This window comes from Carica papaya, chromosome 1 (genome assembly GCF_054855325.1).
Source record: "Carica papaya isolate Zhongbai chromosome 1, ASM5485532v1, whole genome shotgun sequence".
NCBI classification, from domain to species: domain Eukaryota; kingdom Viridiplantae; phylum Streptophyta; class Magnoliopsida; order Brassicales; family Caricaceae; genus Carica; species Carica papaya.
Window position 1 is genome coordinate 22,206,893 of NC_142309.1, and position 14,542 is coordinate 22,221,434.

General features: G+C 32.8%; 1 protein-coding gene across 1 annotated transcript; it reads left to right on the forward strand.

Annotated features, from left to right (window-relative positions):
* The first annotated feature begins 10,270 nt into the window (after positions 1–10,270).
* LOC148270448 (pumilio homolog 12-like) lies at positions 10,271–14,239 on the forward strand. The gene is made up of 5 exons (XM_088221502.1): positions 10,271–11,564; positions 11,678–11,840; positions 12,899–13,062; positions 13,207–13,465; positions 13,787–14,239. Exons 1-5 carry the CDS (start codon positions 10,600–10,602, stop codon positions 13,895–13,897), a joined length of 1,662 nt encoding a protein of 553 aa, XP_088077628.1. The 5' UTR covers positions 10,271–10,599; the 3' UTR covers positions 13,898–14,239.
* Positions 14,240–14,542: the final 303 nt, after the last annotated feature.

The window sequence follows — 14,542 nt, forward strand, 5'->3', positions numbered from 1 at the left end:
TCTTCTTCCTCCTTTCCCGCAACTCCTCCTCTTCTTTTTTTTTTCTTTCTTTATTCTTTCTTTTTCCTTTCTTCTTCTTCTTCTTCTCCTTCCTTTTTCTTCTCTCTCTACCGGATCATGATTCTTCTCTATCTTCTTCTCCTTCTTTTCTTCCCCTTTTTTTCCTTTCTTCTTCTCTTATTCTTCTTCTTCTTCTTCTTCTTTCTTTCCCTTTTCTTCTTCCTCTTATTCCCGCGACGTCTCCCCTTCCGCCGTGTCCCACCTTCGTGACTGCCGCTCACTCCTCCTCCTCACGCGGCCAATGCTCCTCCCCTCACTCCGCTGTCTCGGCCTCCTCTCTAACCTGCTTGAACTCATCTCTCTTCCTCTCTTTCTCCTTTTTTTTTTCTTTTTCTTTTTTCGCTTTTGCTATTTCATTATATATATATATATATATATTTTTTTTTTTTTTTCCCCTTGGTTTGTTCTCTTTCTCTCTATATTTTTTTATTTTTATTTAATTAATTAATATATATTATATATATATATATATATATATTTTTTGCACCAGCTGGGCATTTCAAAATACCCATTGAGTTGCCTCAAAATTATTTCATTAAGAGCTATTGTACACATGAAGGTCTCATTCACCCATCACATATTCCAGTATCTTTATGATACACCAAATTATGTGATAAACTCTGAAGATTGCAGACATAAAAGTAAAAAAATATAATTAAAGTTTATAAGAGCAATAAATTTATAATATGTTTTAATTTAAAGTGGACAGAGAGGATTATGTACATGACATTGATAATATGTTTATTTCAATATTAATTATTACAAATTGTAATTTAAAATAAAATATTTAAATACTCTCACGCTCGTAAAACAATTGCTATTCAAAAACTCTATTTTGAACACGATTTATTCACACAATAATGCTAAAATACGGTAAGTAATTCTTGGTGATTTACAAAGAGAAGATGATATGTCAAGAGTTTGCTCTTCGAATCTGAATGGGTTCTTTGGGGGTGCCTTTCTCCACTAGTTTCTGAACAACATAACTCCCTGGCAGTTTCGTGCCAAGAAACCACAATTCCTCCGGGACAAGAATGAATAACAAGAGGTCTCACAGGTTGCAGGATGCTTTGAATTCTATGACTTTGAGGGAGTTGAAAGGTTCGATCGTGAGCTTGGCTAAAGATCAATGTGGGTTCCGTTTTTTTCATAGCAGCATCGATGACAATTCACATGAGGAATTGACATGATCTTTAAAGAAGTGATTAATCATATTGGTGATTTGATGGTAGACCCATCAGGGAATTATGTTGTCCAAAAACTAGTGGAGAAAGGCAGTGATGAACAGAGAAATCAGATTTTACTAATGGTAACCATGAATGATTTTCAACTCGTCAGTATCTGTCTCGATTCATACTGATACCATTTGGTTCTTTTCAATTTTTTCTATTTTTTTATAGAGTTGTCTACTAAAATAAATGTTTAGATTTTGGTTTGATTTAATAATGGTTTTTTTTTCTGTATAATTTATCTTGTTTCATGAATCCGTGATCTTCGTCCCACTTGGTTTTGTACAAAACTGCCCAAAAGATTTTTTGAAAATTAACTCAAAAGCTATACATTGTATAAGGTTCAAAACTATGCTTCTCTACAGCTCGGAGATTGTTTATCAGAAATTTAGATAAGTGAAAAGCCGAAACATCATTTCGCGAAGATCATATATCAAACCCTGGTGCATATATACACGTATCAAGAAACAAAAAGATATTCGGCTTGGTTCTACTTTTCTGCAGTAAAGCGATTAGTTGTTTGTATTTTTTGGGTAGTATGTAATATTTTAGAAGGATCATGGTAGAAGTGGTAAAGAAACCACAAAACGGAGGACCTTATATACTTGATAAAGGCAGTCGCCTCCAAATGGACATTCCTTTTTTTTTATCTATCAATGGCGTGAACAAATTCTCAGAATTTTACAGGATAATAGATTTTGTTTTTGATTTATTTACCGGTATATTAAAGTCAATTGTGTAATTATTCTTTGATGTAATGTACTATATATATTTTTTTCATGTACAATAACTAAGTTGTGTTCTCAAAATTAATTTTTAAATTTATATTTTTCTTTTGTATGTTTAAGTATAATATATTATGTTTATTAGCTTAACAGATGGGCATATTTATATACAAATTTATTTTAATAGCATAGACTAAAAAATCAGGACATTTTAAAATGAGAAAAAAAAAAAAAAAAAAAACAGAAGATAACTTAACGAACAAGTCAAAGTGATGTAGTTACAGCCCAACCGTATAGATCAATACAAATCTTTTTTGACTTGAAATTGTAGTGGAAATACCCGTTGAAGTTGCCTCAGAATTACTTCCCATTATGGCTATTTTACACGTGAGGGTCTTATTCTCCCCTCACATATTCCAATATATTTATGCTAAAGTTTTTCCATCATCGTTTACTTGGTCTAAAATGTATTATATTTTAATTTTAATTTTAATTTTTTAAATATTTAATATTTAGAATTTAGTTGTAAGTCACAACCTTATGTACATAATTAAATCAGTTCCATTCAGTTTTAGATATATCTTTTAACTCATGAATATTTGGATTGTATTTATAGTTTGTTGATAAAACTGCAACAAATATTTGTGGAATTAAATTAGAATTATAAAATTTTGATATTTCAAGTTAATATTAGAGATCATATGGTTATCAAATTTTATTTAAGAATTAAATTATATATTTCTAATACTTTAAATTAAAAATCTTTAAAAAAAATAATTTGAACTTAATTTTTTTTAAAAATATAAATAACTTAAGTTAGATAAGTTTTTAAATGATGCTAAAATATCTCAAGAACAAAGATTGCACACACAAAAGTAAAAAATCTAAATAAATTTTATAAGAACAATGAATTCCAAATATGTCTTAATTTAAAGTCGTTTAAGAGAATTGTTGATGTGACTTGAATTTTGGAGGTATTTTACATATACTTTGTGTAGAGGCCCGAAGCTTTAAAAGAAATGAATTTAGAATTTAAATGCATAAGTAAATAATAATATTATGGTTTACATTCACTACACAATAAGTTGAATTGTCCAATAGAACTATGAGAATGTCCATTCTACGTGGTTCATAAAAGACAAACGATAATTAAAGAAAAATAAATAAATAAGTATCCTTGGGTAACATTCACTAACACTTGAAAGGAGTCCGGGAGGTGAGCTACTCACAACCCTCTTACTGATCGGAATTTGGATCTTACTTTTCTTGATCTGAAATGGTTAGTGAAAAAGTGAGATATATTATCCTAGTAAGAATATCACACTAATCACTTATACGAAAAATCGAATGGTAGTGAAAATAAAAAAATAATTAATTGAACCTTTACTTTAAGTAAATACATTTAACTTTAAAACTTTTTATTCGATATATACAATACGATTTTTTTCAAAATCAACCTATAAAGCCAATTAATCAAATGACATTTCAATTGCATGCATAAGATCAACAATCCTTCATTTTTAACCTATTTACTGGGGTCTCTGGGGGTCCATAGGGATATCCCTTTACTTGTGAACCCAATATCAGAATTTGACAATTAACCCGGCTGTTTCCATACCCCGTCTGGTAATGAGCGCCAAAAATACTATCGTGTCGATACCCCATCCGATATGAGGGTGAACTGTATCTCCCAAAACTCTTCTGGTATGAGACCTCTCAATCCCATCCGACTAAAGTAATGTCTACGGTATTGTTTCCTATGTACCGAATTCGTCCACCCTTTCCCAAGAAGCTCAGTAAGTTTTCATTTATTTAGACTTTCATCAACTTAACAATCACTAAATCATACCAATATCTCATTTTATATTCACAGATTAATTCAAATGGTACTTAAATAAACGATATAGTTTAGCATAGACAAATAATCAATAACCAGAATACCGAATAAACAATGCAGGAGGAACCAAATAACCAAATAACCGAGAAGACCATAAAAACTATCAATTCAATTACGCACAGTATAATAGTAAGCAAATATAGGCAGTACAGGAAAATAAACAGGGAGTTAGGACAAATGTGAACTAATTGATTTTGGCTCTACTAGTGACTTGTAATATTTTTAAGATTTTTCTAATTTTTTCACAAAACAAACAATTATCGATTATTATTCCTTAATTTACCGTAACCGAGAATAGGGTGAGAGATCCTTACTTAGATTGGCATTTTGAAACGTCGTGATATCTACTACGCATCTTAACGAGTCTTGAATTTTCTAAATTTTTCTATGGGAATCCAAAATACTCATCACGCAACTAAAAATACCCCAAAAATCTAAAATCGGTGTCAAAAACTCTTTTTAGCCAATTTTAGAGTTACAATACGACGTTGGTTCCCCTCGGTCTGGCCAGTTTTGGCAAATTTTGGCTGGTCAGTTTTACATGTATTCTTGCAAAAAAATACATTAAAGGACCTCAATTGGCTAAAAAACATAAAAAATGAACCTACCGGCGGTGGGTCTTCGAGTACGACGGCTCCGTTGGTTCTCTTTCGCGACTGAGGTTTCTTATTTGGCTAAGCTACACAGAAAAGAACGGTGAACACAATGATCGAAAAATTGTATGAAACGGAAAACGAAAAGTGGCTCATCGAAGGGGTTTTAGGGTTTCAATCACGATGACTCTACCAAACTTTATCCGCAGTTTTTGACTCATTCACCATCCTTTTTACTCCGATATAGTCACAGGGAGACTAGAAATCGAATTCCGAGCAGGTAGGGACGAATTTTACCTTTCTTCACGGTCGGCGGTGGCTTTAGTGCTGCAGCAGCCGAGGGTCGGTCCCTTTCTCCGGCAGCTAGTCATTCTTCTCTGACGAGGGCAAGTGTGACTAGAGTTAGGGTTCCCCTGTAACGTGATATTTATATATTTATCTCGTGTCGATATGGACTGTTCATTTGTGTCGACGTGGAGCGAAGAGAGCTGTATGATCCTTGCCTGTTTAGGCTAATTGCGTGGGTGACTCTGGGTCGTCCGATCTCGCCTAAAGAGGGAATGCATCTGAACTGTTCACGAGTGTGGGATTAAATCTGGGCTGTCGGATCGCTGGGCACGCAGATCATCTGTGTGGCCTCCCGTATGGCACCCCTGTTAACATGTTTTGCCACGCGGCATGCTCTAGTTCACTGTGGTTGCTGATTGGGCCGTCCCACGTGGCTGAATTTCTCCTTTTAGCATTTTGACCCACTGTTTCCATTTTTTTTTTCAAAATTACACCTTGAACTCAAAATTTCATCCATTTTTCCCAAGATTGCTTTCAATTTCGTCCCTAACCTATTTTTCTCAAACAATTTAATAAAATTAAATTAAAATAATATTTTTAATTATTTTTATAAATACAAAAATAGATTTCGGGCCAAATTTTGGACCTGAATATTACATTTTAAGAGTTATTTTATATTTATCTTAACGGATAACTTATGTATATCTTGACAATATTTTGTATTTATAATAAGAAATAATTAATGTATATCATGGAGAAATTAAAAAAAACTATGTTAGTCTCTCTATATATAGGTTTATTAACCCTGTTAGTGATGTACTCTCAAATTATCATAATAAAAATTTTTTTTCGGTCTTACCCGATGATATAGGCACATTATCAAATCATGTTAAATTTTCTGCTGCTCTTTTTTTACTTTTATTTTACTGTGATTGTGCATGATTTAAAAATTAATTTTTCTAACAAGTGGTGTTAGAACCCAGGTTAGAGAGAGAAAACCATATCAAATTTGACTTGTATGTGTTGACCATGACTTGGAGGAGCCAAGGCAGCAGTGACAATGGAGGAAAATTGTGTGGCAGAATATCTATCTCAAGCGTGACCATATTTGTATGTCGTTTCCGTGTGGTGGCTATCGGTATCTAAATTTGAGTCCGCGCGACTTGAAACAAGAAAACAAAGGCGTGACAGCAAATCTATCTAATGTTTAAAAAAATCAAGACCAAATCCGGAGAAGGTGAGTTACGCGGTGGAAGAAAACTTGTTGGTGTGCAACGTCGACGATCTGTTCAAACCTGCTATGTTAATGAAACTGAAACATCTCAGTGTAGCGTGAAATCATAAGGGCCAGGGAGAGATATTTACGCATTGGAAAAGAAGAAGGTCGTAGTAGCCAAATTGCATGAAAAACAGAATCTGAGCTGTTTCAACGTGATTTTACCAAGATCTATTTTGGATATGAGGGGTCGCAAGTTTTTGCGGTGATTTTTGGCTAGTTTTGAGTGGTGCATGGTGGCTGGTAGCATGTGTAGGTATTTTTGACAATATGTGTGGTTCTCCAATGGTTACAAGTGGTGGTGTTTGGTGCAATGGTGCTTTCTATGAGTGATTTTTTATTTTTGATAATGGTACTTCTTTTTATTTGTTTTTAGTGCACAGTTTAGAGATTTGAGATGATATCCGCAAAGTATGAGGTAGAAAAATATGATGGTGAAACAAGTTTCTGTCTGTAAAAAATTAGGATGAAGTCGTTTTGAGTTTTATAAGGTTTTTTGGGAGACAATTGAAAAAAGATTTTATGAGGATATGAAGAGTCAAATAATACAAATATGCATAATAGAACCTTATGTGTTATCTTTATGAGTATGATTGATAATATTTTGCAAGAAATTGTTGGAGATATTTTAGCTTTAGTTATGTGGAAGAAACTAGAAGAGTTACACTCTGTAAAATTGCTGATGAACCATCTTTATTTGAAGAAAATATTGTACAATCTATAAATTAGTGAGGGTATGCCCATTTAACAACACTTAATGAGTTTAATTTCATAATTATTGACCTAAATAATTATGAAATTAAGATTGATAATGAGGATCAGATATTAATTGTATTGTGTTCAGTACCATCTTCTTGTGAGACTTTTGTTGATATTTTATTGCATGAAAAACTAGTATTTATTGGATGATATTAATCGTGCACTAAAATTAAAAAAGGTTAAAAGAACATTTCAGAGTATAGAACAAAAGAAGGTTTGGTAAATAAAGAAAGAGCACATATAAATGTCATATCAAAATCTAGATGTGACAAGGTAAACTATTTTGAGTACGGAGAGCATGGTCATTTTAGGAGAGATTGCTCTATGATGAAAAGAGGAAAGAAGCAATAGAGTTATGATAATAGCCGATATGAATAATTCGGACGATACTGTTAACAATATTACTATGAAAGTTCTATATCTAAATTTAGATCATAGAAAAAATTCCTAGATTTTTTATTCTGGTGTTATATTCTACATATGTCTACTCATGTATTGGTTTGTTACCTACAAACAAATAAATGCTATTGGGTATACGAAAGATGAAAATTCACTGACTATAATTGGGATTTGTACTATTAGATTAAGAATGTTTGATGTTGTTATCAGAATTCTTAAGTGTCGATATATTCATTAGATGAAGAGGAATATGATTTTATTTCCTATGCTAGAGTCTTAAAGTTACAAATAACATGTAAGAAATGGTGTCCTTAAAGTGTGTAAAGACTCTAAGGTTATTATGAAAGACAATTTGGAGTTTATATTGTATGTTTTTCAAGAGAGTACGATTTTAGGAAAAACTGTTGTAACATTATGGAGCAATAATCATAATCAATTGTGGCATCTGTATATGGTAATATGAGTTTGTTGAAGGGGTACAAAAAAATGAGCCACGAGTTTCTGTGAACACTGTGTGTTTGGTAAGTAAACTAGGGTGTAGTTCAACAAAAAGGCAACGTATAAGATCATAGGCAAATTGAATTATGTTCATTCTTACTTATGAGTTCTATACAAAGTTCTATCTAAGAGTGGTATCATGTATTTCATGACTCTTATTAATGATTACTCTTAGAATGTTTGATTGTATTTTCTTAAGTAAAAAAAAAAGTATTTTCAATATTTATCATATAGAATATTATGATTGAGAAACAGACAAAAAGGAAAATCAAGTGTGATAGAACTAATAATAAATTAGAATTTTACAGTCATGTGTTCGATAATTTTTACAGTACAAAAGATATAGTGAGACATTACACTTGTGTTGGAACACTATAGCAGAATGATATTGCATAATATATGAATATAATGTTTTGTGATGGAGCACGAAACATGTTGTCTCATTAAGGTTTTATACAAAAATTATGGATTAAGATTGTGAACACTATTTGTTACTTAGTTAATAGATTTTCATCCACAGTTATTGAGTGCAAAACTTCTTTTAAAGTATAGTTTAAGTCACCTGTTGATTACTCTCAATTAAGGGTATTTGGTTGTTTTATTTATGTTTATATAAGATATGGTAAGCTTGAGCCGAGGGCAAAGAAATACATATTTTTAGAGTATACATATGAAGTGAAAGACTATAAGTTGCAGAGTAGTGGTCCCAAGTCTCTAGGGTTGATCATTAGCATAAATATGATATTTAATGAGTCTGTTTCACTAGACAGTCATAAAAAAAAAAGACAATAGTATAATCATATTACAGTGTTGCATAACAAGTAAAGCTAGAAGTTTAGTCCAATGACCTGGGGAATGAAGTGCAGGTTTTTAAGAAAGAAGATGATGATACACCTAATCAGCAACAACTATATAATATTACAATAAACAGGGAGAGAAAACAGACTAAACCACCATATAAGTACGAGAATCTTGTTGCATATGTCTTGCTAGTTGCATGAACAGTTGATTTGCAGGAACTAAAGAGTTCATACGCAAATCAAGGGGCTGGTGTTTGTGTGAGGAACTTAATGGTAAATATAACTTCATTTGAGAATTAGGTAGCAAGTTTAAATATAATCTAAACTTGGTTGAAGTATGTGATATTTAGTAGTGCGCCTATAGGGGCATCTTGGCAAGACTGTGTGACGAGATGATCAATTGTTTTGATGATAGAGGAAATTCAAACCAATGGAAAGATTTGTTGATGTGACTTTTAATTTTGGGGGATGTCTTATTTGTATTCCAGAAGATATTTTATATTTATCCTAATGGATAGTTTATGTATAGTTTGTATTTATTTTATAGAATATTTGATGTATGTTTTAAAGAATTTTATTGGAGAAAAACTCTCGTAAACTCTTTATATGTAGGTTTGTTAATTTTATTGATGATATACTCTGAAATTATTATTGTGAAATTTTTTTTTATCGATCTTACCTATGGATATAGGTACATTATCGAACCACATTAAATCTTTTTTTTTTTATGATATACTTTGTTGTGATTGTGTAGAGTTTAGAGATTAATTTTCCTAACAAGAATTTCACACATGATATTGATAATGTATTTATTCCAATATTAGGAAGTTAAAATAGAATATTTAACCACAAAAAATACTCTCATGCTCATTAAACAAATTGTTACTATAAAAATATGATAAAACAAGTAATTTATCTTAGATTAAAAAAACTATGTAAATCTTTAATATTGTTAATAAGAGGGCGCACATTGTTTTTTAGAATCGAATTTTTTATTGTAATTAATTATATTGAGATTTTTTTATAAGATTAACAAATCTTAACATAATATATTCAGATTCGCATAATCTAAACACAGAATATCAAAAACTCTATTTTAGCCATGATTCATTAATACAACAATGCTAAAACACAATAATTAATCTTTCTTTTCAAAAACAAATTGTACAACAAATTAAACTTTTAAAATAAGCTAATTATTAATTATTTTAAATTAAAAATATTTACACATGAAAATACTAAAAAGTCTACTTTCAAATCTTATGAGATATTTTGTTTAAAAATGAAAAAAATAAAAAGAAAAAGAGAGAAAGAAAAATCATGTAAAAAAATTCTCTGTTGTATTAAATCTAAATGGAAACGGGATTGACCGGAAGTCATTGAAGGGAGAGTGAGACTGTGGAGATATGCTACAATGACTACAATTCTAAGAAAAGCTATTTTGCATGCAATTTAAGGTAAGTTTCCATGCGAGCGAGGTTGCCGAGAGAGACTCCAATGTGCTTACGCGGCGTATGTCCGTCTGTTTCTTTTTCTTGTTTGACTCTTTGTGCTCATAAAAATGAAAATAAAAAAAAAAAGAAAAAGAGAGAAAGAAAACTCATGTAAAAAAATTCTCTGTTGTATTTTTATTTTTATTTTTATTTTTATGAGCACAAAGAGTCAAACAAGAAAAAGAAACAGACGGACATACGCCGCGTAAGCACATTGGAGTCTCTCTCGGCAACCTCGCTCGCATGGAAACTTACCTTAAATTGCATGCAAAATAGCTTTTCTTAGAATTGTAGTCATTGTAGCATATCTCCACAGTCTCACTCTCCCTTCAATGACTTCCGGTCAATCCCGTTTCCATTTAGATTTAAACAAAAAAACACTCTAAAATTTTTTCAAATCAGTAGCCGATTATATCTCTATTTTCTCTTTCTTCCATATATCTCATTCTTCAATTGAAATCCCGATTATATCTCTGTAATCTCCTCAACCCCACTATAAATTCCTCCTCCAGATTAAAACCCTTCAAAACCCTTCTCTACCATTGTCTTCTTTCTCATCAGGGATCCCGGTGGAGGAACCAAATGGAGGGTTACCAATCCAATACGCTGCCGTTTGGGTCTCAAACGCAGGCGACCCATCTTCTTCACTTCTATCCTCAACCGGAATCCTCAATAGGTAACATTCAGGATAATTTGCTTCAAAGTTCTCTTCCCGTTCCAGACCCTCACCAACGCTGCCCCTTTGAGCTTCAATCCCTAGAATCCCGTTTTTCTTGCCTCAACTTATCGTCTTCTAATCCGCAGTCTTCTTTTCCGGGTTCGTCTGTTGGCTTTGTTCCTGGGTCTCGTTTTGGGAACAACGTGAACCGTTATGGAATTGGTCGGCAGGGTTTGGTGTTGTCTTCTTCAATGCAAGAACGGCAATGCAACGAATGGTTTCAGACTCTCAATCTGAGGAACAATGACTGTTCCAGTACTAGCTTTGTGCCTACTGGGTTTCTACAAGGTTGTGAGACATCCAGGATGATGGTGAGGCCTGCGTTTTGTTCTACTTCGCATCGACACTCATTCTTGAATCGAAACGAGTTTCTTGGTGATTTACGGAGAGGAGATGATACGTCAAGAATTTGCTCTTCGAATCTGAATGGGTTCTTTGGTGGTTCCCCAACGGATTTCAATGGCGTTTCCGTGCCAAGAAACCATAATTACCCCAGGACAAGTGTGAATAACAGGAGGTCTCACAGGTTGCAGGACGCTTTGAATTCTATGACTTTGAGGGATTTGAGGGGTTCGATCGTCAACTTGGCTAAAGATCAATGCGGCTGCCGTTTTTTACAGAGCAGCATCGATGACAATTCACAGGAGGAAATTGAAATGATATTCAAGGAAGTGATTAATCATATTGGTGATTTGATGGTAGACCCATCAGGGAATTATGTTGTTCAGAAACTAGTGGAGAAAGGCAGTGATGAACAGAGGAATCAGATTTTACTAATGGTAACCAGGAATGATTTTCAACTTGTCAGTATCTGTCTCGACTCACACGGGTACCATTTGGTTCTTTTCAATCTTTTCTTTTTATTTAGAGAATTGTCTACTCGAAGAAATGTTGGGTTTTGGTTTGATTCAATAATGGTTTTTTCTTCTGTATGATTAACAGAACTCGAGCAATACAAAAACTATTAAAGTACCTTCAAAGCCCTCTCCAGGTCTCCATGTTCTTGTCAGCTCTACACCCTGGTATTGTGGCATTGACCAAGAACGTTAATGGTCATCATGTGATTCAGTATTGCCTTGAGCATTTCACCGCTCAAGACAATCAGGTAATAAACAAACATGTCAAGCGTTTGATCATCGTTTATTTTACTGTGTTTTTAATGAGTAGGAAAAAGCTCAAGTTTACTGTTCACATTACATATTTGCTGATATAATTGCTTAGACATAAATCAAAGGGATGATTTCAAATTACTAAGAGATTGAGCATGTTGGTTCTTAGTGGAATATAGAAAGCTATTCTATAATCCATGTCCAAGTAATTTTTCTACAGTTCAGGGTTTTTGTCAATAAGGTTCTCCATTTACATTTTGAGTTCATGAACTTGGTCTTACATTAGTGTTTTTTGTATCTTTTTGTTACTGTTAAAGAATATTAGCTGAGGACATAATCAATTGGTCGAAGGCCATGATTTACATTATCATGGTTGTATGCAGCTATGAAATAACATGAATATAATTCCAAGTTGATTTTGCAACTTTCCAATGCTTCCTCTTAAGAACAGTTGACAAATACCATGATCTCTATAGAAAATACGTATGTCCTTGTCTTTAAAAATGACTATTTCCTTCTGCATTTTTATTTTGCTTCTTAGTCCATAAAACAACATTCTCTATCAAGCTAGTCCTGTTTTCCTGCATAATATACTTGATCAAAATATTCCCTCACTAGCATTTATGAGTCATCCCGGTTTAACAATGTACCATCATTCACAAATCTTGCTAGCATGTATATATTGTTCGCTCATATATCTAGCATTAGAAATTTCAGGTCATGAAAGAAATTGTAGCTTGCCACTTTTGTCGAGAATGAAAATAGATGGAGTGTATTGCAGCAATGACTGGGGAGGAATCTATCATTTCAATTGCATGATATGGGGTGCTTTGCAATCTGTAACTTATCATGAGCTCAAATAAATAACAAAGACTCTCAATTTTAGTAACTAGTTTGTGTTGTACAGTCCTAATGGCTTTTTGAACACCTAACAACATTGTCGTATGTTATTAGTTCGAAGGCAGATTAGGACTTACTTTTCTTGGAGTAGTAGATCATGGTTTAAACGAGCAACGTTCTAATGAATTTTCTTACATTGGTTTATTATCTGCAGTATATTCTAAATGCAGTAGCTGATGACTGTTACAGCATCGCCACAAATCAATGTGGATGTTGTGTACTGCAACATTGCATTGAATTTTCTTATGGAGACCTAAGGGAACGTCTTGTTGCTGAAATAACTGCAAATGCATTACAATTGTCCGAAGATCGTTTTGGGTGTGTTTTTCGAAACCCTTTTCTGATTAATAATAATATCTCATGGGTATTCTTTTACTTTTATGTTTGTTTGTTTGTTCACGCTCATGTCCTAGTTTTGATATGAATTTGATATCCTTCCTTGTTGCTTTACATTTTCTCCAGCAACTATGTGGTGCAATATATCCTTGGTTTGAGAGAGCCACATATCACAGCTAATCTGTTGGGACAGCTGAATGAGAATTTCGCATATCTCTCCCGCAACAAGTATGGTAGCCATGTTGTGCAGAAATGCTTGAAGGATTCAGGGGAACAACATTCTCTAGTAATAATAATGGAGTTGCTTCAAAGTCCAGACTTTTCTATGACACTTCTGGATCCTTATGGAAATTATGTTATCCAATCTGCTTTGTCAGAATCGAAGGTGTGAATTGTCTCCCTATCACCATATGTTGATTACTTATTACAAATAAGTCAACCTGATATTGGAGTATATAACATAATTGATCTATATTTTCTTACCATTGCATTCAACTTCAACTACCATTCATTTGACTTGGATAAAGTTGAACTGATCCAGGATTTACTCATCTAACATATGCAAAAAGTAGTGATGCTACTGTAGTATAAATGACCTGCAATTCATTTCACTACTTGGGGGAACTTGTAGTTATGGTATATGTACGATTTTTCCATTAAGCTTTGATTAGTTGGTTGTGATATTTCTCTTTTGTTGCAAACGCAGGGTTTTATTCACACAGCATTGGTTAATCAAGTCCGGGCAAACTCTTCAATGTTGCGAAGCAACAAGTATGGAAAAAAGGTGCTAGCTTGGTTTGAGAAGAAGAATCCATAATTATGTACAATATAGGAAGTGAAAAGGTACTCTGATTCAGGATCTTTTATGCTGCTGCATATATAAGTTTTGTTCTTTTATCTGTTGTTTGTTGTCGTTTTGGTTGTGATTTTAATCGATATGAGGCTCTGCAAAGATCGAAAGTTGAAGAAGAGTGGATAATCTGCAACTAGCGCAGAAACTAACATGAGTTTTATGTGTAACTTTCTTGAGGAGAGGATCTGGGGAAGGGAAAAGATAGCAACATATATTTTTGTATTGTGTCTTTTTCAGGCTGTGAAAAGTGTTGCTTGTTACATTACATCATACTTGTAATGGATTAATTCAATGCAAGGCTCAATATCCATCATCTTGGTTTTACAAGTTCCCTTTTCAATCATCTTCTTTTTTTTTTTAACTTTTTTTTTTTTTCACTATCAATTGGCTTTGATTTGCTAGAAAATATGTTTTCTAGGGATGAAATTTTGCTGAATTGAAAGCTATCTTGGGTCATTTTTTTCATATGAAAATATGCGATAATGTTGTTGAATTATTCTAAATAACATTTCAAAATTTTGTTGTGATAAATGTTTTCAAATTTCGATTATCTTAAAAATTATCAGTAAGTATAAATAAATAAATAAATTTTATTTATATATTCAATTT

Excerpts from the sequence above, each read along its gene's own strand:
- LOC148270448 (XM_088221502.1), top strand. The coding sequence starts at position 10,600 with ATGGAGGGTTACCAATCCAATACGCTGCCGTTTGGGTCTCAAACGCAG. Across the intron at positions 11,841-12,898 it reads TCACCGCTCAAGACAATCAG|TATATTCTAAATGCAGTAGC; the intron begins GTAATAAACAAA and ends TATTATCTGCAG. Across the intron at positions 13,063-13,206 it reads TTGTCCGAAGATCGTTTTGG|CAACTATGTGGTGCAATATA; the intron begins GTGTGTTTTTCG and ends CATTTTCTCCAG.